Source organism: Mauremys mutica, chromosome 6 (genome assembly GCF_020497125.1).
Source record: "Mauremys mutica isolate MM-2020 ecotype Southern chromosome 6, ASM2049712v1, whole genome shotgun sequence".
Classification (NCBI taxonomy): Eukaryota; Metazoa; Chordata; order Testudines; family Geoemydidae; genus Mauremys; species Mauremys mutica.
Window position 1 is genome coordinate 73,860,851 of NC_059077.1, and position 27,587 is coordinate 73,888,437.

The 27,587-nt window shown below is 40.7% G+C and overlaps 1 protein-coding gene and 1 long non-coding RNA gene across 7 annotated transcripts in view; both read left to right on the top strand.

The window, feature by feature from the left end:
* Window positions 1–27,587, top strand: part of SNX24 (sorting nexin 24) — a 136,763-nt gene that overhangs the window by 96,696 nt on the left and 12,480 nt on the right. For all 6 annotated transcript variants that reach the window (XM_045022058.1, XM_045022056.1, XM_045022060.1 and 3 more), the window contains exon 4: window positions 26,328–26,422. In XM_045022058.1, the coding sequence (XP_044877993.1) occupies window positions 26,328–26,422 (95 nt within the window). The remainder of the gene's footprint in view (window positions 1–26,327; window positions 26,423–27,587) is intronic.
* On the top strand, window positions 1,065–8,925 carry LOC123373197. Its single transcript, XR_006580609.1, has 3 exons — window positions 1,065–1,136; window positions 1,618–1,691; window positions 8,807–8,925. It is a non-coding gene; the product is annotated as an uncharacterized LOC123373197 (long non-coding RNA).

A 27,587-nucleotide genomic window follows, 5' to 3' on the forward strand; every position in this document is an offset into this window, starting at 1 on the left:
GGGAAAGAAGGTAGGAATCCTGTTGTGGTCACCACAGCCCTCTAATATAATTACTTCAATTTATTAAATTATGCATTTTATCCTGAATATAATACACTTGTATTTGTCTTCCTTCCTTAGCAATATACACCTCTACCTCGATATAACGCTGTCCTCGGGAGCCAAAAAATCTTACCGTGTTATAGGTGAAACCGCGTTATGTCGAACTTGCTTTGATCCACCGGAGTGCGCAGCCTCGCCCCCCCCCCCCGAGCACTACTCTACCGCGTTATATATGAATGTGTGTTATATCGGGTCGCGTTATATCGAGGCAGAGGTGTATATAGCTTCTTTTGAGAAAAATGCTACGGGCTTTAAGGATGAATTAATGGGAGGTATTCTCTTCCTCAGATGTAGGACAGGAGAATCATAAATGCTTGTTACTTTGCTGTACTGTGCCTCATTCTTCAATCTAAACCAGGGGTCAACAAGCTTTCAGAAGCAGTGTGCCGAATCTTCATTTATTCACTTTAATTTAAGGTTTCGCGTGCCAATAATACATTTTAACCTTTTTAGAAGGTCTCTTTCTATGTCTATAATATATAACTAAACTATTGTTGTATGTAAAGTAAATAAGGTTTCAGAATGTTTAAGAAGCTTCATTTAAAATTAAATTAAAATGCAGAGCCCCCTGGAGCGGTGGCCAGAACCCGGGCAGTGTGAGTGCCGTTGAAAATCAGCTCGTGTGCCCTCTTCGGCACCCGTGCCATAGGTTGCGTACCCCTGATCTAAACCTTGAAAATCCAACCTGCAGTAGTAGCTTTTAAATTTCCCTACTGATCTGTTCACTGCTGGCTTAATTAAAAAACTAGTAATTCACAATTTAGAATAACAGAATTCATTTTTGAAGGCCTTTTGGTTTAACACGTCTTAGTTAAGGTAGGTTTGAATTAACCTGAATGCCAGGGAGAAATAAATATGCTTAGCTTAGTGGTGCCCAAACTTTTTCTGTCATACTCCCCCTCCCCCTAGTAGTAATGGAATCTACCTGTGACCCCTCCCCCCCTCTATTACCACACAGTTGGCTCAGCAGAGGACCTTGGGCTGAAGGCCAAGCTGAGAGCTGAACTAGGGATGGGGGAGGATCTGGCCTAGAGGTGGAGCTGGCCTGTGGATGAAGAGGGAATGAGGATAGAGCTGGCCTGGGGGCAGAGACGGAATTTGGACAGAGCTGAGGGGAGCTGAGGTTGGGTTGGGGCTGGAGCTGGGCTGGAGGTGGAGTGGAGCTGTGGCTGGAGCCAGAGTGGGGCTGGGTGATGCTCCCTCCGCACACCCTGTGGAGGCTGGTCCGCCATGTGCCTCCCTGAAGGTTCCTCTGTGCCTTAGCTAAATGACTTCCATATTTATAAATTGTGGTATGGATTTTTCAAATTATTGGTCAGTGGTCATTAACACCTAGAAATGTCATGAAGTTTGTTCTAGAGCACGTGTAAATACTATCATCCATGCCTATCAAAAGCCTCAAATAGTATAAATGTGAAAACTCTCTCACTTTTGCAGCACAATTCCCTCTCTTCTACTCTCCACTACCATTGCCTAGTATATATTTTTATCTAGTATATTTTTCTTGATCTACAGGTGAAATAAAAAGTTTGCAGAAACTAAACCAAGCATGAAGTAGAACTGGAACCTTTAATTTCATTAACTACATTGTAAGTGGTGAAGATTAATGTATATATCTCTTGCTAATTCTTTCCAATTACTTAGTTCGTATAAATTCCCAAACCTTGTTAATTATGCTGAAGTCAAATGGTAATTCTTAACAGTATTTCCACAGCAAGGGAATTTTCCTGGCGTAACCTTGCCCTCTTGTAGAAACTCTCAGCCGATTAGGCACTCTGACTCTAGTCCATTCATTTTCAGCTCAAGCCTAATTGCTGCCGACTGACTGCCACAGGTACTTGGGCTTTTGTACATTTAAGGAATGCAGGTTCTTCAGAGAACAAATAAGGAAAGATTAATTGTTTGTTTTGTTTCATCCCAAGAGAAATGTGGGCGCTTAATCAAGAAAAATAATTTCTTCTGTTGATTTGGCTTATTTGGAGAAAGGATAATTGTATAAAGGAAGGTATAGAACTATGCATTTTGTAAGAAATATTGCCATTTACTTACACAGGAAGCAAAGATACAGTGAAATAAATGTAACACAACATTGAAATTGATGGGGATGGTTCACATTTCTTATAGTAAGTAATTTGGCTGTTGGGCTTTTATTTGAACCAATATCGTTAGGTGGTATTGTCATTTGTTTTGTCTGCTTCTTTGGAAATCTAATCAAAGAGACAATAGTAGGGGTAAAAAAAACCACTTTTCCAAATTATCCTTAATTACTAGAGCACAAAGCAAGCTAAACACTCTAGTGTTTTCAATTAAAGAACCTGTTTCAAGCAGGCACCATTAAATCTATCTTTCCCAATCTGATAAATAAGCTATCAAAGAGTGGAACAGATTAATTGGGAGCAATTAATTCCAGGCTTAGTATAAAAGAGTAAACCAACATTATCAATGAATGCAAATTTTACATAAAGCAAATAAGGAATATTTTAGTACCTACTCCCTACCCTATTTCTCTAGTCAGCACAAAACAGAAATTTTATCTCTGACACTAAAATTAGTCTGATTAATTTCTCTTTGAAAAGAGAGTACCAAACTCCATCTCTTTAAGTCCCTCTTTTCAGAATGTTAGGACGTAGGTTTTAGAGAGAAGGCCACCATTAAGACATATCATTGATATTCCTCCCTTAACACACTGTGTGTTATGTACACAGTAAAGAAGTAAGCTCCAGTAGGAAACTGGATGGCTTAGGGGATTTGAAACAGGCAGAGGCTACAGGAAATAACAGGCATAGAAAATAACAGATTTCACAATTTAGGTCTTGTCAGAAAAGTTGTTACTTCCTACAGCATCTCAGCTTTCAATAAGGCCCTGTTTAGTCTACAACTTCTAATGGAGTTTGTTGTGTTAGTGGTGTGGCTGACTGTAAACGTGGTTTGGATCTGTGCACAGCATGGTTAATTCACTGTTAAGTAACCAGAGTAGCTAGTTCATGTTAGGCCTGGTCTACACTACGCGTTTAAACCGGTTTTAGGAGCGTTAACGCCACACCCGTCCACACTAAGAGGCCCTTTATATTGATATAAAGGGCTCTTTAAACCGGTTTCTGTACTCCTCCCCAACGAGAGGAGTAGCGCTAATATCGGTATTACCATATCGGATTAGGGTTAGTGTGGCCGCAAATCGACGGTATTGGCCTCCGGGCGGTATCCCACAGTGCACCACTGACCGCTCTGGACAGCAATCAGAACTCGGATGCAGTGGCCAGGTAGACAGGAAAAGCCCCGCAAACTTTTGAATATAATTTCCTGTTTGCCCAGCGTGGAGCTCCGATCAGCACGGGTGGCGATGCAGTCCGAAATCAAAATCCAAAAAGAGCTCCAGCATGGACCGTACGGATGTGATCGCTGTATGGGCAGGCAAATCTGTTCTATCAGAGCTCCGTTACAGAAGACGAAATTCCAAAGCATTTTTAAAAAATCTCCAGACAGAGGCCACAGCAGGGACTCAGCACGCTGCTGCGTGAAAAACGTAACAGAAAGCCAAAGAATCAAATGGACGCTCATGGAGGGAGGGAGGGGGGACTGAGGACTCAAGCTATCCCACAGTTCCTGCAGTCTCCGAAAAGCATTTGCATTCTTGGCTGAGCTCCCAATGGCTGTAGTGTCAAACACATTGTCCGCGGTGGTTCAGGGCATAGCTCGTCAATTTACCCCCCTCACCCACCCCCAGAAGTAAAAGGGAAAAAAATCCTCTGACTCTTTTAAATGTCACCCTATGTTTACTGAATGCTGCTGATAGACACGATGCTGCAGCAGTCAACGGCAGCATCCTCGCCCCCCCTCATGGGTGGCTGATGGTACAATATGGCTGATATCCATCATCATCATCAGCCTTGTGGCAGATGGTGCAGTACAAAAGGATTGGTATCCGTCCTCATCATCAGCCCATGAGTGCTCCTGGCTGGCCTCCGGTGAGGTCGGCTGGGGGCGCCTGGGTAAAAAACTCCTGATCATTCCCAGTAGATGGTACAGAACAGCTGGTAACCATCTTCAATAGCAACAGGGGGCTGAGCTCCATCAGCCCCCGCCCTTCATGTGTAAAGAAAAGATTCTGTTCTGCCTGGACTATCATAGCAGCGGGATGCTGGGCTCCTCTCCCCCACACTGCTTAATGTCCTGTCTGGACTATCCTAGCAGCTGGAGGCTGCCTTCCCCTCATTTTATCTCACTAACAAGTCACTGTTTTTATTCCTGCATTCTTTATTACTTCAGTACACAAATGGGGGACACTGCAACGGTAGCCCAGGAAGGCTGGGGGAGGAGGGAATCAACAGGTGGGGTTGTTGCAGGGGCACCCCCTGTGAATGGCATACAGCTCATCATTTCTGCGGGATCTGACACGGAGCGGCTGTGCTCTCTGGTTCTCTGATACACTGGTTCTCTAGTACACTTGCCCCATATTTTAGGCAGGACTGATTCTATTTTTAGATACCATAAAGGAGGGATTGACTCGGGGAGTCATTCCCATTTTTGTCTTTTGCGCCTCCGGCCGATCTCAGCCAGGGGCACCTATGATAGCAGCAGATGGTACAGCACAAAAGGACTGGTAACCGTCATCTCATTGCCAATTTACAATGGCATGGTAGATGGTACAGAACGGCTGATAACCATCTCTGCTATCATGCAAAAGCAAATGAATGCTGCTGTGTAGGGCTGCTGAATCGCCTCTGTCAGCGGCATCTAGTACACATACGGTGACAGTGACAAGAGGCAAAACAGGCTCCATGGTTGCCATGCTATGGCGTCTGCCAGGGCAATCCAGGGAAAAAGAGCGCGAAATGATTGTCTGCCATTGCTTTCCCGGAGGAAGGAATGACTGATGACATTTACCCAGAACCACCCGCAACAATGATTTTTGCCCCATCAGGCACTGGGATCTCAACCCAGAATTCCAAGGGGCGGGGGAGACTGCGGGAACTATGGGATAGCTACGGAATAGCTACCCACAGTGCAATGCTCCAGAAATCGATGCTAGCCTCGGACCGTGGACGCACACCACCGATTTAATGTGCTTAGTGTGGCCACGTGCACTCGATTTTATACAATCTGTTTTACTAAATCGGTTTATGTAAAATCGGAATAATCCCGTAGTGTAGACATACCCTTACACTCTTGCCCGGAGTCTAAAATGGCACATGGTTTTATTTCTGTTACTTTTTTCGCACATTGGGTTTTATTTTGTCTTTTTGTTGTTTTGTTTTGTTTTGTTTCTGCAACATAAGCACAGTTAGAGAGCTCTGTTTAAGTAACTAGTCTGGCAGGTCCTCCTTCCTCCCAGCTGTATGTGCGGGAGGATATCCCAGTTTGTATTGCTTTTGGTGTCACTCAGCATACATGTCCTTTGGGTGCTCAGTCCCCAGATAAATTCCCAGATTTTCCCAGAATCTACTGATATAAACAGGAGTAAGAAGCATGGTGAGTGCTGATGGATAAAAATAGTTGGCACATATTTGTATTTATAAAAAAGCTGCTGACATTTGTTCTAACTAGATCAAAAGAGTGGTCTGTTCCAAAATGTGGCTCTACTTTTAGTATAGACAAGGGCTGGAGGGAAAAATTTTGTAGTTTATTCCATTTGGAAAAAAGGAGCAGAGTATATCCATGGTCCTATATGCACTAAAGAAACTGCTATTTCTAACCAGTTTTATAAAACTGTTTCAGCTAGCACAGTTGTACTGTCAGTGTGAATAGGGTGGAATTTTGTTATAAACAACTTTTCAGTTAGTGTCCAGAATGGATTTTTAAAATTCTCTCTCTGTCTGTGGCCTGTCTGTACTGGCAGCACTGCTACTTGAAACTGTTTTTAAAACCATTTTCCTAAAACAGCAGTTTCTGTAGTGCAGATAGGGCTTTTAAGACAAATGTTCAACTGGAATCTACATTTTTTTTTAACATGGACAAAACTCCTCTTTGTGACACCCATGCAGCCATGTTTGTTGCGTGTGTTCTAGGAAAATCAACATTACCATCTCTGTCCACTGTGGAAAAAAGTTGTCCCAGTGATGTGCACATGGTCAATGGAGTTCATCCTCCATTCTAGAGATCCTCCTTATTTGGTAATGCAGTTCCCAATTGCCTGTCCATAACAGAACATGTGCTTCTGCAGCACTCCTCCCTCAGACTTCCTGTCTGAGAAGCTAAACAATTTAAAGGTACAGTTCCCATGCCTCAACATGTGCAGACACAATGAAGAACAAGAAATAATAGTAAGAGATTTATAGAATTTGTGGCCAGCAGAGACAATTATGATAATCTAGTACAGGGGTCGGCAACCGGTGGCTCGCGGCTCGCCAGGGTAAGCACCCTGGCGGGCCGGCCCGGTTTGTTTATCTGCCGCGTCGGCAAGTTCGGCCGATCGCGGCTCCCACTGGCCGCGGTTCGCGGTCCCAGGCCAATGCGGGAGGCAGGAAGCGGCGCGAGCCGAGGGATGTTCTGGCCGCGGCTTCCTGCCTCCCGCATTGGCCTGGGACCGCGAACCGCGGCCAGTGGGAGCCGCGATCGGCTGAACTTGCCGACGCGGCAGATAAACAAACCGGGCCGGCCCGCCAGGGTGCTTACCCTGGCGAGCCGCGAGCCACCGGTTGCCGACCCCTGATCTAGTATGATCTCCTGCATAACACGGGCCATAGAATTTCACCCAACAATTCCTTCATCAAGCCCCTAACTTCTGGTTGAGCTAGGCATATGGAAAGACATATGCAGTCTTGATTTAAAGACTTCAGATGATGGAGAATCCACCACATCCCGTAGGCTAGTTATTCCAATGGTTAATTACCTTTACTGTTAAAAAATTAAGCTTTATTTCTAGAGTGAATTTGTCTAGCTTCAGCTTTCAGCCATTGGATCTCATTATGTCTTTGTTCTGCTCAATTAAAGAGCCCTCTGCTATTATAAATATTCTCCCCGTGTGTATTACTTATAAACCATGTGTATTACTTATAACCAACCACCTTTAAACATTCTCTTCAATAAGATAAATAGATTGAACTTCTTAGATCTCTGACTGTAAAAGAAGATTTTCCTGACCTTAAATCGCTCTTCTAGCTTTCTTCTGAACCCTTTGTCAGCATCTATGTAGATACCAGAGTTGGACACAGTATTTTGGTTATTGTCTACCTAATGCTATATCTATTCTGCATTCTAGTGCTTATATATCCCTGGATCATGTTAGCATGCTTACCACAGCACTGTATTAATACCCCATCCATCCCATAGAATACCAAGGAATGTGGCAAAAATAATAATTTCAGTTCAGTTTCAAATTCCGAAAGATGCAGTAATTAAACCAGGGTCCTTGGTGGCAGAATTTCCATTGGGGAGGTTACAGCACAAATCACTTGCAAATTCCTTTGCCTGGGAAACCCACAGCCAGAAACTGTGCCCCCAAAGTGAGCGACACAGACAGACCAGGTGTGACCAGTACAACCAGAACTTGAGTATATAGTGTTTTAGTGAATCTCAGCTTCAGCCTCCCTTGTATTACTGGTAAAGATTCAAATTGATCTCCACTTGCTGAGTAAAGGACATGTATTGTTGCCAAATATATGATATTGTTTATTAAAAAAGCTGCTCTTAGTTTTAAATATTTAACATCATCTCTGTATTCCCCAGAAACATGCAGCTTACTGAGAATAGCTTAGGGTATTGTAACTTTTCATGTTTGGGCAATTCGATTTGAATTTAAAAAATAATGCTAATTATTTTATAGGATTGAACCCACAATTTGTTATCAGAATTACTCCTTGGCTGGACAAGTTACATCTCTTTAGTAATAAGGATGTGGAACCTTATAGAAAAATGAGAGCAGTTACTATAGAACTGCTGTGATAAATGGAGTCCTCTGACTGATGCTATTCATTTGTCATCAACACCGAAAAGGTTAATAAGCGCTTGCTGGTCAAGTTATGTTGGCCTTTTTCACCAGTAATTGCATTGTTCCATGTCTTTATCGAGAAGTCCCTTGCTAGTGAGTTTTGGGAGGGACAAGTGTCAAGGAACAGAAGGCACAATGAAGTACCTGTGATTGAGCAAGGATTACATTGCTCAGTTCATTCTGTAAAAACTTGTCAGTTTGCTGCCCAAATAAATGCCTAGAGTGCGTAAAACATGGCGCAGAGTGACCCTTAGAAAAAAAATCAATTGTAATTCATATTTCATATGTCTATAATTGCTTGTGAAAGCATGGCCGCAGTTTGTTTATAGGGCAGCTCTCCCTTATGGTGGTTTGTTTCTTAGGGTTTTTTCTTCTTCTCAATGGTCATGTCCTTCATGTATTCTGCTTTACACCGATCTGTAGCAAGAGACAAGCTTTTCTATTTCCTTGTTACTATTCTTATTACTGCTGCACTGTGCTGTTGAGCTAGTGCACTGAGCTAGAGATATAAGCATACCATGTACTAAAAGTACAGCAATTTTGCTTTGAAGACTCCTGGAGTCTTCTTTTGCGCTTTTGTTTTTGTTTTTGTTTTCTTGTAGACAAGGTTCTGTCATCTGTGAAGTTATCAATTTGCTAGTGTTTTAACTGAATCCATTTTTGTAGTGTTGGGTTTTTAAACAATTTCCCAGGCAGGTATAGAATCCTTACAGACTGCTAATTTAAAGGCCGAATTTTGAAAATGCCCTCCTCTTTTTTCTTTTCTATTTTTAAAAGATGTTGCTGTAGGATTCTTATCCCCACTGTGGACTGAGATGTCATAGGGATAGAGAAAATGCCGCTCACTTTATGGATTACTGTTAGGTCAACAAAACTTTGGCAGCATTGATTAACTTGACAGTGAGTACAGCAGTACATTTATCACTTATGGCTGTGCTGTAGAAAATCTAATAAGAGGCAAACAATTCCCTTTAGAGCAGTAACAGGTTCACTGTGGCTAACGGTGCATGCACTGGAAATTTCTGCCTTTAAATTATACCCTTGCTGCTAGTTGGGTCATTGACTCAAAGCTACTGCACTTCCACAACCATGTTCTATATTATTAATTTGATCAAAATCATTTGGTTTATATAAATGTGGTTAAACTATAGTTTGTACCTGTGGTTTTTTTTTAAGTTTATATTTTTTAAAAAGAGACACAGAATTTGATTCGGTCCAAGCCTTATGAAGTGGAAATGCCTTGTAATTCCTAATGTTTGAGTTCTTGCAAGATTGTAACAAAGAAAATTCTTAATTCTTGCCCACAGAACATTTAATTCACAAAACTGGCACAGATTTCAAGAAATATAGTTTTTCATTTAATTAGTTGCATCAGTTGATCTATTGTTAGTATGTATATAAAGATACATTTATATGTGTGCAAATATAGGTTTTTATTGAATTACCAGAGACTCAGTCTAAATAATAAAACATTCTATACAAGTTTGTTTATGATTAGCTGGATGGACACATCTCACTTCTGTGGAGGTTAGAACTGAACAAGCAAGGGACTTATTTTTCCTTTTCTCTTTGAGTGTATGATATGTTCTGCTTTTTGTAATGAAAGCAGTGTTTGAGTCTAATAGTACAAGTTTATTTCTGATTATGGCTATCTCTTCTGTGTAACACTGTTCAGTTGTCTTTTATTAAATCTTCTTCAAAAAGTTTGTGGAGGCAGGATTGAGACAGAGTCTTTACTAATACAAAAGAAAATACTCTAGGTCCTCCATTATTAAAAAACGGAACTAAGATTTTTAGACTTGTTTTCCTTGGTAATCCTCTGAAATAATTAGACTACATAATTTTTTCTTATACACAAATGTAACTAAGGTTTATTACTGTCCAAAGAACAAACATTAATACTTCTACCCTTTACTCAACTGCTGTATACTGAGCAGAAAAGTGTAATGGAGAAAATCTAGTGTCATTTCTGACCTGAACCTTCAGTATATGGTTAATTTTTTCTTTCTCCTTCTTTGGTAGTACATTTTTTGAAATAGCCATCTGTCTATCTAATGTTAAAGTTCATTTTTGTGCAGCATTAGGATATATAGTCCACTTGAATAGAGAGCTTTTGTGAGCAACAAAACTTCTGTCATTTTGAGTGCTCTGTATTATTTTAGGAAGCAGCTTAAATTGGAGGGTTTTGTTCTGCAATATGTGTAAAATGATGTAGTTTTCTTTGTTGGGAGAGAAGTATTCTGCTTGGATCAATTGTCAGGAGGTTTAATGTAATAAGGCAGTTTGTGGTCTGACTAAAAGAAACACAGTGCAAAAGAAATTCCCATAACAGTTTGTTTTTAACAGAAAAACTGACTTCACCTGAAACATGAATACATTGAAAACCAAGACTTAATAAGGCAGAGCAGGTTTAGAATGAAACTGAATGGGTTGCTGTCCAAAGCATGTCTTTTAATGGCTAGGAACTAACCAAATATTCATGTTAATGTTACTGTAGCTCTATCAACAGTATTACAGCAAGTTCTTTGCTTTAGTAAAAGTACCAGACAGGCTGACACATGTGCCCTTTGGGTATTAGAAAATTTTACCATTAAAACATTGTATCCAAAGTCTTGGCTAAAAGTTGGGTTTCTAACTTTCACAAAGTATTGTATTTAGAGACAGCAACACACATTTCCTCAGATTTCATGGACTGATACAAAAGGAGTACCCCCACTGCTTGCCTTACTGAACAGAAACCTGATATTGATTAACTATCACACTGGCATCAGAACTACTCTTAGGATTCAATTTTTTTGTTGTTTTGCATATTTTATTGATCAAAAGTGGTAAATGAGCATCAAGCGTGCAAGAAGACGATGAATTGTTTACTTGCATAAAATAACCTTTCAATAAGAGAAGATGCATTGCTCACACTTTTGGTGCTGTTCTGCTGCCCGAAGCAGATGGCATTCAGCTGCTATTGATTTGCTCCTATAGTTACGGAGCAGCATGTAACTAGGCATGCTCATTTCACTAAAGGAGTGGCGGGGGGGATGTTTTCAAAAAGGAGTTGGGAGTAAAAGAGGAAGGACTCTTTTTTTCCTCGTCCAAAAATGGAAAAACCTTACAATATAACTTCCTTGCTGTATATAAATGAAAAGTTAGATTTATATGGCTAAGCAGAAAGAGAGGTTCTAGCATTTCTAAAAACAGTAGAACCTCACTAATGTAAGATGCATTATAGAGATCCCTTACAGATTGAATTCATAAGTAAGCAAATACCTAAGATTATTTTAAAAATCAAGCATGCTGCATCAGAACACCTACTTTGTTCATTCATTCTGATCAGTGTAGTTTAGATTTTTGTTCATAGCACTATACAGTATATTGCCAAATGCTTCACAATATATTTTGCAAAAGTATTGACTTCTTAGTAGTGTGAAACCTCGCTGCAACACACTGGACTTGATTATGCACACTGCGGACCTCAGTGGCATGGCTTCCACAGGAGCTGCTCAGTACCTCACAGAACCAAGCCATTGGGATCAAATCTCTTCTGAAATGTGAGGTGAGACTGCAGGATTTTTTGTGAGAGTTATTAGGTTTGCAGGTTAGTGAAGTGAATAAAATTATACTTTGAAGACCTTTTTTTAGTCAGGTAGTTTTTCATATCAAATATTAGTGAGAGAATGTGTCGATTAAGTTTGACAGCATTCAGTGCAGCATAGGTAACCAAAAGACAAACTAAAATTAAGGGTGCTAATAAATGTTCCATCACATGAACATAGGAGTTGCTATGCTGGAGCAAAACATTTTCATCCACCTAAGTCCAGTACCTTGCCTCTGGCAGTGTACTATACTTGATGATTTAGAGGAAGAAAGAACAAAAACCGGCCTGGCTTTGGCCAGTATATTAACCTGGAAAGAACATATCATTCCAGGCTCCACAAATGAATTACCTTATATTTAGAAGCATGAGTGTTAAGATCCCTCTGCTTCTTGACCTAATTGGTGAAGATACGTATTACTTTAGAAGCAGCAAAGAATCCTGTGGCACCTTATAGACTAACAGACGTTTTGCAGCATGAGCTTTCGTGGGTGAATACCCACTTCTTCGGATGCAAGTAGTGGAAATTTCCAGGGGCAGGTTTATATATGCAAGCAAGAAGCAAGCTAGAGATAACGAGGTTAGTTCAATCAGGGAGGATGAGGCCCTGTTCTAGCAGTTAAGTGAAAACCAAGGGAGGAGTAACTGGTTCTGTAGTTGGCAAGCCATTCAGTCTTTGTTTAATCCTGAGCTGATGGTGTCAAATTTGCAGATGAACTGGAGCTCAGCAGTTTCTCTTTGAAGTCATATATAAACCTGCCCCTGGAAATTTCCACTACTTGCATCCGAAGAAGTGGGTATTCACCCACGAAAGCTCATGCTGCAAAACGTCTGTTAGTCTATAAGGTGCCACAGGATTCTTTGCTGCTTCTACAGAACCAGACTAACACGGCTACCCCTCCGATACTTATTACTTTAGGTAATGTGTCATAGTTACAGGGTAACTGCACCTGTATTCCACCTCCACCCACCATGGTCCACTTCAGAAGTGCCCAGATAGGGCTCAGGGCTCCAGCCATCACCATTCTCTTGGCAGGGACTCTTGTAGCACTTCCTTCTGACCAGGAGCCGTTAAGGCTTTATAACCAGAATATACTGTGTTATGACCAGCAAGCTAAAGGCTTTCCACCTGCCATCCATTGTATTATCCCCAGCAAGCCACTGAGCCTAAAGGCCAGCCCCTGTCAGTTGCTCTCTCTCCAAGGGCTATAAACAGTGTATTGCCTGCAGTTACAAGTTACCATACAGCTCTTTGTAAGCAAGCATGTTTATTCTTGAGGCAAAAGCACTACAGAGAAAACATACCAACCCCGCCCCCAACAACAATAAACAGATTTAAACACACAGTAAACATACAATCAGTCTTCTGGGGCCCTAGCAGGTCAAAGTCTTTCCAACACATCCACAAGAGTTAGTGCCCCCTCAGACAGAAGGTCCAGTCTATCTGCTATATCAGAAAGAAGGCCCTATGTAAGTTCAGACTCATTGTTTCATATCAAAAATCCTTTCTTTGTCTGTTTGTCTCTGGAAAACCTGGCTTGAACCAGTATATGCAAACCACTCCAGATGGTGGTACATCTCTAGAGTCATTTAGTCTCAGTGATCACTTCCCATTGTTTTTAGTTCTTGAGAGAGCTGTAGTGACCCTCCCACATGGAGTAGAACACAGTCATACATAAACCATTCATAGATTTAATACAATATGGTCTTCAAAGATACTGCATGTGATTACAGTACCTGTCACAACATGAATGTCTGTCTGATTTTTTTAATCTTGCTAAACTTTTGGTTCATCTCTTAGTTCTTGCTTCAGTGACTTCCTCAGTTTGACTATACTGTTACATGTTTGGTCTTCATTTTAAATTGGTTGCTATTTTGTTTTGAGTATCTCCTTGCTCTTGTATTATTGGTCCTGGAGAATAAAAGCACTTGAGCAGTTACCACTAAATTGTTAGTTATTTGCTTCTCTCTTATGTCCCCTTATATTCTTCTCCTTTTCAATTTAAATAATCATCAGTGTTTAAAAGCATGCCTTCTATACTGTCCCCACAATCACCTATTGACAAATAACTTTTCGTAGCATAATTTTATTTTGGTCTTTATCAAAGAGTTTTAATCTATTACTTTTACACTGTATGTATAAACTTCCAAGTTAACTTTTTTAAACAATAAGGGTTGCTTCATATGCTTTGACACATCTTTACATTTATTTCTGCTCTCTGTCTGTATAATGCTACCTTGTTTCAGAAGATCCATCCCAGACTAGTTAGATGTTACTAACCTTTCGTGTCAGCAGTTTGTTTCAAAACACTTATAGGAGGGTAAAGGATTACAACCACCATAGTAAATAGAGAAATATTATTAAAATGTAGTGATTAGCAATTTTTTTAAATTATTTATTTTGCAGAGATTAAACCTTTTTAGTCATTCAGAAAGCAGATGCTTTTGAATCAGAGTTAGTGCTGTCAGTGTAGCATTGCTGCATTGTTGTCACTTTAATTAGATGTCACTTTCTAATGGGACAAGGGAAATGTTTTAAACATAAGAACTAATCTAAACAAGAGCTAATTTAATGTGATCCAGTATAGCTGGACAAATCTAAAAGTTACTAAAAGGCATTTCATGGTTACAGTTCTTTTCTACTATAAAACTGTTTTCATCATGAAAACATTTTCACTTTATTCCTGTTATATCTGAGTCATAAAAATTTGTATAAAGGGAAAATAACTTCTGTTTTCCCCAAACTTTGTAGCTCCCACAGCCCTCCAGAGTTTAAAAGCACTCCATAGACTTTCCTACTGGCTCTACTCCTGTGAAAACAGTTTACATAATGAGCTCCAGAATTCAGATTGCACAAAATAGTATACAGTAGTATTTTCTGTTAAACTGATAAATTCCACTTTAGAAAAAAATAGAATTATTTACTACTTTTGCTTAGCACAGACAGACAAATTTCTAAAGTAGCCTTTTCTGAATGCAACATGAGTGTTAGTTTGCTTTTTGAAAGATCCTGAAAACTTGAAGTAAGCTCCAGAATTTTTAAAACTGGGTATACTCATTTTCTTTCAGTGGATTCCCTAACACATTACAAATTATAATGAAAAACGCAGACTCTGGATTCAACCAGATACTTTGTGCTGTGTGTGCTACCATTTTCCTGATGAGATACAAATATTCATACACACCTACATGTTTTTTGTTAATTGAGTGATCCCTACTTTATCTCTGCACAAATGACATAACTAGTGAAGTTGTGGAGATTCAGGCTTGAAGTATCTCTTTGGAAATGACTGTGTTAACCCCAAGTGCAGTGAATTCCCTACTCTTTCTATATTCTCTTTTTCTGACTTGGTGTGGGCACCTGCTGCTTAATGTAATTAGTTTCAAAGGGAATGTCACATCATTTCTCAGAAGTTTATTCTGACCCAAAACCTCTAGTAAGGAAATATCAGGGAGACAAAACAAGAAAAGTTCCTGTGGAGTTGAATTGCATCTTTGCTGCAGTGCTTTGTGGTTAGCATAGGGAACGATGTAAATGAGTGAATTAAATATTTCTGGGTCTTGTCATGCTTGTGTGCATATGTATGAAGTTGTCGGTATTGTTGATAGTAATCTCATTTTCTTAGAAGTTGTTTATAATTTTTAACCTCCCACCTGACCCTCATCAAGGCCCATAACCATAAAATGGATATTGTGGAGTTAAGGGTGTGGAACATATTTCTAATGAGAGAACTGCCGTTTCAGGGCCATTTTTAAACTATAGTCCAGTTGAATTCACACATTTTTACACATTATTTTACTAACAATATACAACATGCTACAATATTTATATTTAATCTAAATACAGCTGCACTGGCAGAGGAGCCTCTGTAGGATTGGGGAAGAGCTCCCTATTTCTGAATGCAGGAATGTGGTTCTCCTGGATTTGGCTTCTCTCCATGCAAATAGTGACAGGGAGGTCTGACTCCTTCTGTGAACCTATTTTTTCAAACTTGGTTGTGCATGTACTCTTCATTAAGGACTATTTACGTGACAAGAATGTTTGGGAAAATGGGAAAAGTGTGTTCTAGTGACTTTCACAAAACTCAAATATAAGTGAGAGGATGTTGCTCAACCCTTCTGAAAAATAAATTAATCTTCAGCCAGAGAGGAGCATGGAAAATTTCAGCCAAAAAGTATGTGCTGCAGTGTTGACGATTCAGAGATTAACCCTGCTGAATATGTATGATGGAGGGGTTATTAAAAAAAAGCTAGATAATTACCCACCAAAAATGCATTAAAGAACATTATTTATTCAAACTCTTGAAAGTTAGGAATGACCAGAATGAAGGTTTCTTGTACAACCTTAATTTGGCCCCTTTGTTCATATGCATTATGACAGTCTTTAGTTACATGATCACCTGCTGTTTTTTTCCACGGGGCCCTGGCCTCATTCAGTGAACACACAAGGAGTCAGAATTCAGTTGCACAGACAACTGTAAATCTGGTATTGTCCAGCCACGCTGGAGGAAAGACAGGAGGAAATGGATGTGGTTAAATCAGGCCACAACTTTTATTCAATTAAAATATCCAGCAATACATTTTTCAGTGCAGGTAATTCTTTCCACACAATCCCCAACCTGGTCCCAGCCATCCCAGTCCTGGAATCCCATACCCTCCGTATGAGGGTTAAATGGCATATAAAAGGAGGGGGATCAGCTCCTTCCTGTACCAGATGTAGGATCCCCAAACCCAACTTCCCCAGCTTCCTTAAGGAAAGGTTTCCTCTAAATCCTATATTATCCAATAACTATATCACTTCCTTTTTCTTTGAGTATGGGCCTCCATGGCCATGTTGGGATCCCTAGGCAATCTATTGTTGGCAGTTCTCTAGGACCCTGACCCTATCCGATTGGGATGATAGGGAGACCTCCCCAGCAGCAGGAGAAAACATTTGAGGAGCAGGAGTCCAGGGTGGACAAAGAAGCAACGCCTCAGACCACCATTTTGTCCTCTTCTCCGGATGAGGCCCTGATGCCTCTTCACCCCCCATCTATAGCCAATGATTTTCGCAAGTTCCAAGACCTTGTGAAGTGGGTAGCAGACTCTCTGCACATATGCCTTGAGGAGATAAAAAAAAACAGTACAAGCGACTGGACATTCTGAACGCTGCGACGCTATCTAGAATTGCCCTCCTCATTAACAAGGCTCTACTGAAACCCAATAGAACCATCTGGCAAACCCCAGCTACAGTGACACCCACTTGTAAGAGGGCTGACAGAAAAATATTAAGTCCCTCCAAGGACTCTGAATCCTCTTCTCCCACCCATGTTCCAGTTCTCTAGCTGTTGATATGGTGAACAAGTGGGACAAAAAACGCCATTATAAATCTACCCCATACAACAGAGATCAAAAGTGTCTGGATCTCTTGGGAAGGAAGGCCTACTCATTGGGTACGCTGCAATTTCATATTGCATATTGCCAAGCATTGATGGCTAAGTACAACTTTACCAGCCAAATGAAATTTGGGTCATTTATTGAGCACCTTCCCCCAGATCAGAGAGAACAATTCCAAGCCACTGTTGCTGAAAGTTCTTGGCACAGACATCTTTACAAGAGGCACACAAGGCTGCAGACATTGCAGCCCATTCCATCTCTGCAGCGATGGAGATGCATAGGGCTTCCTGGCTGCAATTGTCTGCCTTCCCAGGGACGTTCAAAATATGGTTGAGGATCTCCCATTTGATGGATAGAAGTTGTTTGCAGAGTACACTGATGAGTCATCACCTACCCTTAAAGATTCCAGGGACACAATAAGATGCTCGTTAGGCATCTGTACTCCTGCAAACAAACGGAAGTTCAGTAGATCGCAAACAGCTTAAAGATCCCACCCTATACAGTTCTCTGGATTCCAGACACCGATGGAACCCCTTCCCTAGCAACCGGCACAGGTTCCAGAGAAACAGACTCTAACCCAACTGATTTGGCTCCACAACAGGCAATATCATCAAAGGGACAGTTGAGGTTTTGAATTCCCACCCCTCATTAGCCTGTCAGCTTCACTATTTTGCCCAGTTTCCCCCATTTGGAAACCAACTTTCCCACTTCCAGCATGCGTGGGAGTGTATTGATTCAGACAAATTGGTGCTGAAAGTTATATCATTGAGCTGCAACTTCCACTTTACCTCCCTTCCTCCTCCTCCTCATTCCCTTTCCCTGTCCCTCTTCATCGACCCCCTCACAAGCCCCTGCTGAGGCAGAAAGTAAACACCCTTCTTCATTTAGGAGCAATAGAACTGATACCTGCTCAATGTAGGGGAAAGGGCTTCTGTTCAAACTATTTCCTCATACCAAAGAAGAATGGAGGATGGAAACCATTTCTAGATCTAAGGTGCCTAAACAGATTTGTGAGACCCCAGAAATTCAGGATGGTGATCCTGGCAACTATACTTCTTTCTCTAGATTCAGGGTATTGGTTTTCAGCCCTTGAACTCCAGGATGCATACTTCTATATAGCGATGCACCCGTCTCACAAAAGATTCCTCTAAAAGATTTGTGGTAGGCCAAGATCATTTCCAGTGTTAAGTGCTCCCCTTCAGCTCTCCTCAGCTCCAAGAGTATTCTCAAAGGTTCTGTTGGCAGCGGCTGCCTACCTCCATCGCCAGACTATAGTGGAATTACCGTATGTCAGCGATTGGCTACTCAAGAGTCAATTCTCAAGGACAGTGCTTTTTTGGTTTTCGACCTGGGCCTCCAGCTTGAACATAGAAAAATCCACACTAACACCCATTCAGAATATACAATTCTCATAGGGGCACTTCATCTGGATTCCCTGGCATCCAGAGCATCTCTTCCCATGGACAGGTCTAGACATTATTGAGCCTCATCAAAACAACTCAAGACAGCCCCCAGACCTCAGTCAGAAACTGCCTTCGACTTCTGGGTCAAATGGCCACTTGCACTTTTGTGACAGAGCATGCGAAGTTACACCTCTGCTGTTTCTGGGGTGGCTCACAACAGTTTACTCATCAAACAGGCCCAGTCTAGACAAGCTGGTGTCGGTTCCTCAGCAGGTGAACCATTCCCTAGACTTGTGGAAGATTCATCGCAATGTATGGGCAGAGGTACCCTTCCTCTAGCCAGCGCTGACAGTGACTGTAACCACAGATGCCTCTCTCTTGGGCTTGGGGGCACAGCTCAGCTCCTTAACAGCACTGCTTCCTGCTGCTACCTGCTCTGTCCAGGTCAACTTTCTCCTTCCTTCCTCTCTGCTACAGTTGCACACAGAGCCCTTAAAGGGGCAATTACCCCTTTTCTCATGGCCAGGCAGACAAGGACCCGCATGCAGTTACAGCAATCATATTTCCTAATTTTTGAATATTTGACTTTGCAACCTGAATAATGTTCTTTTAATGAAGTTTATTTGTATATAACATGTATTTAGCTCTTTTAATCTTTCTTCATTTCTCTTATCCCTTGTATATCTTCGTTGCATTTCTTTAAATGCCCTCCAACAACTTTGATATTAAGATGATCAGAACTGTACACACATTTTGCCTTAGGGAGAGGGACTGTTACTACACTGTTCCATAATGGGAAGGTTCTGTGCATTCAGCCAAAACTGCAGTGATTATTTTATTCTTTTGCCTCCATGCAATATTACAAATTCATACCTACTCTGTGTTTTTTTTCTCATGTTTCTTTTTTTAAAAGCCTGGTAAAACATTTGTTTTTTCCCCATCCTCGCCCATGACTTTTCAAACATAATTACCTACTTCCTTTAACACCCTAGGATGCATATCTTCTGGATGTACTGAAGCTTGTGTGTAATATATATATATATATATATTCTCATGTATTCTAGTACCTGCTTGTTGTCAGAAGCTGTGCTGACAAGATCTTAATTACTTCTTAATTGTCTATTCTTTTGTTGTTAGAGGTTGACTTTTAAAAACCATGTTCGCACCTCAGGCAAAATCAGTGTTGATTTTGTTTTTCTTCATCACTAATGGCCTGCTTTCTCTACTACTTTTTCCCGGGATATATTTATAAAAGCCTTTATTAACATTAACCATTTTGAATAGCATTAACTTATTCTGCTTTTTTGCTGCCCTTATCTTTTTTCATTTAGCTACTCAGCATTCTTGCTTGATTCCATCAACTTCTTAATTTCTAGGAGAGATTTGTTTTAACCCTCTAGTCCAGGGGTCGGCAACCGGTGGCTCACGGCTCGCCAGGGTAAGCACCCCAGCGGGCCGGCCCGGTTTGTTTATCTGCCGTGTCGGCAAGTTCGGCCGATCGCGGCTCCCACTGGCCGCGGTTCGCGGTCCCAGGCCAATGCGGGAGGCAGGAAGCGGCGCGAGCCGAGGGATGTTCTGGCCGCGGCTTCCTGCCTCCCGCATTGGCCTAGGACCGCGAACCGCGGCCAGTGGGAGCCGCGATCGGCCGAACTTACCCTGGCGAGCCGGAAGCCACCGGTTGCCAACCCCTGCTCTAGTCCCTCATGAAGTTATGTTGACCACTTTGTTCCTTTAGCTTTTATTTTTCAGAGTAACTGTCTGTTGCGCCTTCCCTTTTCTACCTTTTCAGATTACTCTCATGTTCTTCTACACTCATAGATTTTAATATTACCTCCTGTCCATGCTGTTTCCTTAAAATAATATTGTATATTTGATTACATGTGGAATGTACTTGGACTACTAGTTGCATACACAGCCATTATGAAGTCACTATCTAAAAATAAAGTGGTGCCAAAAACCTGTTATTAAACCTCTACATAATACAGCTATTACTGTCACTTAACTTATTTGTTTGTGTATTTAGTCTAAGTAAAGTAATTCATTTCAGTAAAGTGCTTTGAAACTAGAAAGTCTAGATAAGTGCCGAGTAATATTATTAAATACCTTGTGGTCACTAGCGTGGAGCTTTCAGCTTACCATTACTGTAGATCCAGCAATGGTCTCACCACTATTTGGGTTCTCTTCTTTCTGGTTCAGTTCTACTCTTCATACCCTAAGAGGTTTTGGTTTTTTTTTATTGATGTCAGGCCATATTTGTGATCCAGAAGGTAGTTTAAGTTCCCCAAGAGTATAGTAATCTGAAAGTCTAATAGTTGGCTCAGGAACGTTTCCACTATCCTACAGTCCTGGGGATCTGAGTCAACTGCCCCCTGCAGTTTATTTTTCATTTCAAAGTACAGCATATCACTGCTATGATGATTATCAGACTATCCCTTACTGGGTTTGTAAATGCTTAGGCCAGGGGTGGCCAACCTGTGGCTCCGGAGCCACATGTGGCTCTTCAGAAGTTAATATGCGGCTCCTTGTATAGGCACCAACTCTGGGGCTGGAGCTACAGGTGCCAACTTTCCAGTGTGCTGGGGGGTGCTCACTGATCAACCCCTGGCTCTGCCACAGGCCCTGCCCCCACTCCACCCCTTCCCGCCCCTCCCCTGAGCCTGCTATGCCCTCCCCCAGAGCCTCCTGCGTGCCACAAAACAGCTGATCGGGAGTTGCGGGGCGAGAGGTACTGATTGGCGAGGCTGCTGGTGAGTGGAAGGCACTGAGAGCAGGGGGAGCTGATGGGGGGCTGCTGACGAATTACTGTGGCTCTTTGGCAATGTACATTGGCAAATTCTGCCTCCTTCTCAGGCTCAGGTTTCCACCCCTGGCTTAGGGGCTTGTATCCTCCATCTACTTTTTGTCCCCCTTCTGTCCCTCCTTCATGGATTGCATGCATCACTCTTAACGTTCCGTTTATGAGAATTTAGTTAAATTTATGTCCACTAAGGTTGTGCTTTCCATTTAGCATCACTTCTACTTCCTCCTGCATATTTTCTATATTTCTTGCATTTTCTATACACATTTAAGTGTTTCAGTGCCTCTTCTTATACCTCTTTTTATTCTTATGCATTCACATTTTGCTGAAGAACATTTTTCGGGGGGAGGAGCGTGTGCTTCTAAGTATGTTAATTATATAGAGTGAAAATAATATTGACCCGGAACAGCATACAATAATAGGCTTTATTGAAGAAGAGTGAAATTCTTCACTATGGAACCATGCTGGGTAAGAAGCAAGCATTCTGATTAGCAAAAGCATATCTGCTATTGCTTTTTCAGGAAAAGAAAAGATCATTCTTAGAAACCAGATTCTTTCATGTAGTCTACTTCTTTTTAGTTTAATATGTTCTTTTGTTAACCTTTTTATCATTTCATGGGACTGTGTAAGCAGCTGCTGGAAAGCAGGTAAATAGAAGAATATAGACTCTAAAGCACTCTAAAAGCTTGTAGGTTTTAGTCCCAGTGGAGACTGACGCTCCGGCCTACTTACTGTAGCTAGGATATATTGATTTTTTTCTCCCCCATTTTTAGCTGCACCACTGAATTAGGTATTGTGAAGCATCCTTCCTTGTGAAGAGAGGAAAAACTGTCATGAACTTTTTCACCCTAACAATAGGGCATCTCAGACTAAACCAGAATGAAAGGAAAAAGCTTTAAGGATTCTTAGAAACTCTGCAACTTAGCTCTCAATACTGACTCTCCTGACTAAAAGGTGTTCCACAGATCTTGAGAAACTATGATAGATGATTGGAAGCAATGAATTTTTAAAACTATTTTGTTAAAAAATAATCAATCAGTGAAAACAATGCATTCCTGTAGCACAATCTTGGAAGGTTAGCAAACTGGTCTTGTCCAAGTTTTCAACAAGATGTTCAGTTACTGTTATAATTGGCTGATGAGTAGGTTTGGACCTAACTAGAATGCCAGTGTTCGATTTCACAGTGTCCTCTGTGAAGATATGTCACCATTTATGCTGGCTTTAGTGACAATTTTCTAAAAAGGAAACTCGTGGGAAATCATTATGCTGTTTATATGTCTCCCTTGTTGGAGAGCATTATCCTGTGATATTTTAGCACTGTTTTCCACTGCATGATGGCATCTAGCTAAGGTTAAGGCAGAACAAGTCCCTCTGCAGTTTTGTGACTACGTTTTACTTACTGAAGGAGAAAAGATAACTGACAATTAAGAATTTGGGATGTCACTGAAAGAACATGTGCAACTAATCAATGACATCCTGAGGGAACATGATTTTATGAAGCTGATAAAGTAGAAAAATCTGGATTTTAGTGTTACATAATAATAATTGCACCCTTTTGATAAAAAAGACATTTCTAATGATGTAAACACTAGTATTTCCAGTGTTATATTTTTCAGGAGCATGCAGTAGCTTATTAAAATATGGCAGGAATTGGTAAACAGCTTTTTAAAATATGTGAAGAAAACATGATACTCGACACAGATAGAATTGACCAATTTGAAAAATGTATTTCTGGAGTCACTTCCTAAATTATTTGCTTTCAGTAGGCTTATGTATTTTAGTTCTCTTCTCATTTTAGGGAGAGAACATATATGCTGCTTTTGTTCCTTAAATCAGCTTGTTAAAACGGCACAGGGTTTGGAACTGGACTAGCTATGGTCTTACTAAGTAGAGTTTAAATACGGCACATTGAAAAATCCAGACATTAATATATAACCCTACTGTGATCTTTTCCTGTTTCATAGATATGTCTTGGAGTTTGTAACAGAAGTCTTACATAGCTCACTGTGCTCCTATCTAAAATGTATAACTACATACTGGACTGAAAAATGGGTTTATTTGTATGTGTTTTATCACTAATTTTATCACATAGTCAAGAAGAAGCACTTCTGCTTATCTGTTGTCTAAAGATTAAGGAGAATATGGTTTGTAATATAAGCATTCTTTAAATAACTTTCTAAACGAGAGAGTCAAAAATTTCTGATTGCATTGGTTGTTCAGGTAAATGGAACTAGTTATGATTGTAGCCCCTACTTATTTGATTAATTTTTTTAATTGCAAGTCTAAAAGAAATACAGCAAAGATTAAATTGTTACGTATGTATGTTGGTTAGTTGTCATCCTTGCCGTCTTTCCCTGTTTTCAGTTTCTCTTGCAGCTCTTCCACTATATGGCATACAAATCAAAGGGCCAAATTCTCTACTAGCCCAGTTCCACTGAAGTCAATGGAGTTGGGCCAGCAGAGAATTTGATCCCAAGTTAGGATTATTCCAGAATGTCATGATTTATTCCTTAATGTTTCTGGAAGTACACCTCTACCCCGATATAACGCTGTCCTCGGGAGCCAAAAAATCTTACCGCGTTAGAGGTGAAACCGTGTTATATCGAACTTGCTTGGATCCACCGGAGTGCGCCGCCCCGCCCCCCCCCCCCCCCCGGAACACTGCTTTACCACATTACAGCCGAATTTGGGTAGAGGTGTATTTAAAATATAGCTATGACTTTTTGGCATGCATTATCTGGAAAATGTACTGTAGTTCAATGAAACCGTATCAAAATATTTGTATTTCATTGCTTCATGACAGTCTGACAAAATGCCACATCAAATCAAGGTGGGTTATGTCTGTCTGGCTTGCAGTTCTGCAGTTTCAGGTTTGCTGGTTGCCAAAATAAAGGACTTGAACAGGTGCTAAACTAATAGGAGTAAGATCCTGAAATGTCTAAGGAAATAATGTCCATCGGAGACCTTGCAGTTAAATAAATTTAATTAAATCAGGGGCGCTGTATAACTAGCTGTCCAGGCTTGGGTTGATTTGACTTGGAATAACTGAGTGAGCAGCAGCAAAAACAAATAAGTTTGCTTCAGTAACATGTTAGCATCATCAGAACAACTTCTCTTGTTCAGTGACATGTGCTTTCCCTCCCCCCACCATCTCTTCTTTCTTCTAAATTTACCAGCAGCCGACCTCACCAAGTCACTCAAATTGCTCTAACATGGTGTATGAAAAACTCAAGAAGTGAAACTAAGGGATTATGCATAAATTACAGATGCCCAGAAGCAGTTCTTGCACACACCATTTTTGGTGCAAGATTGATTAATATTAGTAAATTGTTTTTGTTTGAGCAAATAGTGCACATTGTTATGCAATTCACATGTCCTTTGAATATGCATCCCCCTCCACCCCTCCTCCCATGCATAACTTGAATGCAGAGCAAGATGAATTTTGCAGCACCATAGTGCTGATTTCACAGAATATAAATGAAGAAGCATTTAATGCTGCATCCTCATTTAAAGGTGAACTGAAAGGCTTTGTACCAGCCATCACTTGAGAACTTTGTTTCTCTTGTAAGAAGTGGTGTCACAGTAAAACAGTTCGGGAGCTGCATTCTCTGATCGAGGGTTGTTTTTATTAAACATGTTGTTATGACATCAGCTCTTGCTAGAGAAATACAGAATCCCGAACTCAGGTCCCGAAAGAAGAGTAAAAAAAGAACTGATGTGCAGATATCTTATTTTAACATTTATTTCTATTTTTAAGTCTATCCATATTTTATGGTAATGTTTGTAAATCTGAACTCGGTTTTTTGTTACACAAATAGTTGAATTGCTCTTGCCCCACATGTACTACTGCACTACATTAACCAAATAGAAGAATTAAGCTTTTGTATTGTATAAGGTTAGATTACATACAATAGGAATGTTGTATAATGTAATGCTCCCTCCCCTTACCAACCCTTGCCTCTTGTTTTCTCACCCTATCACAATGGTTCTGTTCTAACCAAGGGCCCAGTCCTGCAAGCACAGTATGCAGCTTTACTTGTGTGAGTAGTTTCCTTTGATCAAACTTTACTCATACGCATTGTTTGCTGGATTAGGCCTCTGAGATGGAAAGCCCCTCAGCGGAGTGACTATGCCTTTTATCTGTTAAGTACCATACATCCGTATGGCTTTTGTAGTAACAAGTGGAGATGTTCAGCAGTATGAGTGACAAGTGAATAGGGCCTTAATCCTCCAGAGAAACCATGACATGTATTTGTGAACTATTTTATTTGTCTTATGTGAGGAGTGGAGACCAGCTACTAACTACCTCCTACCAGTTACTATAAAACTGTAGAAGTCTATCGTGTTCTTAAAAAATCAGCCTGTCTCTCATTGTGAATGGGTATTTAAAAATCCCATTTACCTGTTGTGTCCTTTTCTATTAAATCTATTTCTAATTAATTTACTAATTTACTCATAAAACTATAAATCATCTGTTTGGTGAAAATATTTGGGAAGGGAAATGGATTCCAAGCCATACATTATTAATATGGAATAGTATGGCAGATCTAGATAGTAGCTCTTTCACCAGGCCTTTGTCATTGGTGACCGCACTATAGATGTGACCAGTGCATTGTAAGCCAATTTGTCAAGCCAAACAAACAACTCACCTTGTTAACATTCCCTAAATCTTGCATTAATAACACTGAGTAAGCCCATGAACACACAGGAGAGTTCCTTTTTCCTTCTGCCATGATGGATGGGATACTTTCAAGCGCTGGAAATGAAGTAGCTGAGGTCATTAAGCATGTGCTGCTGTTGATTTTGATTTTAAAAGGGAACAACAAAATCAAAATTTTATTCTGAAATGAGTGTACCAAAAATCAAATTTAAGATTCAAACTTATAGTAAACCTTTTCTTGGGTAAATGTTTGTCACTGATACTGGCATGGGAAAGGACAGTGTTGCATCACCATAATCTGACATAATCTCAGAATTTAGTAACATGTATTGGAAGATGTTTACTTTAGTAAACTTGTGTGACTAGAAAAGAATTGGAGTAATTGTGGTTTACTTATTAAAAGTTATTGTTAGAGGATAAATAAAAAGAAAGAGAAAAGAACTGAACGATATTGTGTATTTTCTGTATTACAGACTATCATTTTAGAAAATGAAGATCTCCCCAAAATATTTCTAGACTTCCTGAATGTTCGGCATGTCCCTTCTCTGCCAAAGGCGGAAAGTTATGGGTAAGAACACATTAACTAAAACAACTCCAAATGTACAGAAAAACAAGACAGAGCTGATTCTCCTTTTGCACTGTATTAGTTCTCTTATGATTTAACACCATTGATTTAAAATGGACTTGCTGTTAACTTACACCACTATAACTAAAAGGAGCATTAGTTTCATTGTGGGTATATTTGCGTAGTATAAAAGATAGTAAAATAAAATACATCCTGTACAAAGACAGAAGGGTGAAATTTATTGTATATCCATTGAAAGCAAAGCAGAAACAGGCTTAGATGTGAGTAAGATAAAAAAAAATGGGATTGTCTAACAGATCTTTGAAATACCTACCAAAAATTTTTTTTAAATAAATCCACAAGATTTCCAGTCTGGGAGGGATGGGGCAGGGTTTGGAATCTGCTTTTACTAATATGGGTGCCAGTTGTAACTGGTGACCCTCAGTGCCTGGCTTCCCCTATCTCCGTGGTGGCATAGACTATACCAGTGTCCACAGTTCTCTTCCAGGAAAGGGTTCAGGGTTGGTTTGGATGAAGGGGGCATGAAGATGCACGTTATCCTCCCTTCAGTATACCAGAGATTCCCAGAATAATATAGTCAAATTATATTCCATTCTGCTGTACTTTCCACTCTTAGGGTGCAATTCTCTGCTGTGCCTCTAAGAGGTGCAACACAGAACTCATAGCCTTGGGGAAGGAGGGTGGGTAAAGAGGTTTAAAGCCATGTTTGTGCCATCCCTGTCCTGAGCCTACCCGCAGGCAGAGCAGATCCCAAAGTAATTTAGACAGCCCTTTTTTGGCTCCCCTACAGGTTGCATCACTGTCTGGAATCCCCACAGTATTGTGTGCTGCGGCCCTGCACGACCCTTTCCCTAGCATGCCAGGGCTTGTGAGATGGTCCTAGGAAAGTGGCCTTATAACTGTCTTCCACAGTTCCTGCACCAGGGAACCCTTCCCCACGCAGATCTGGGGGTTTTGGAACCCTTTTATTCCGCTACAGCCCTTTTACCTGGTGTACAGTGGCTGGAGCGAGCATAAGGATCTCACTCCCAAAGCCTAACTGTGGTCAAGGAAGTTGCCAGTAGAACTGTGCTGTCAGTCAATGGGGCTAGAGCCACAGCATACCAGAACCATTGTGAAGGCAAGGGATCTTGGACAGGGTTTGTGA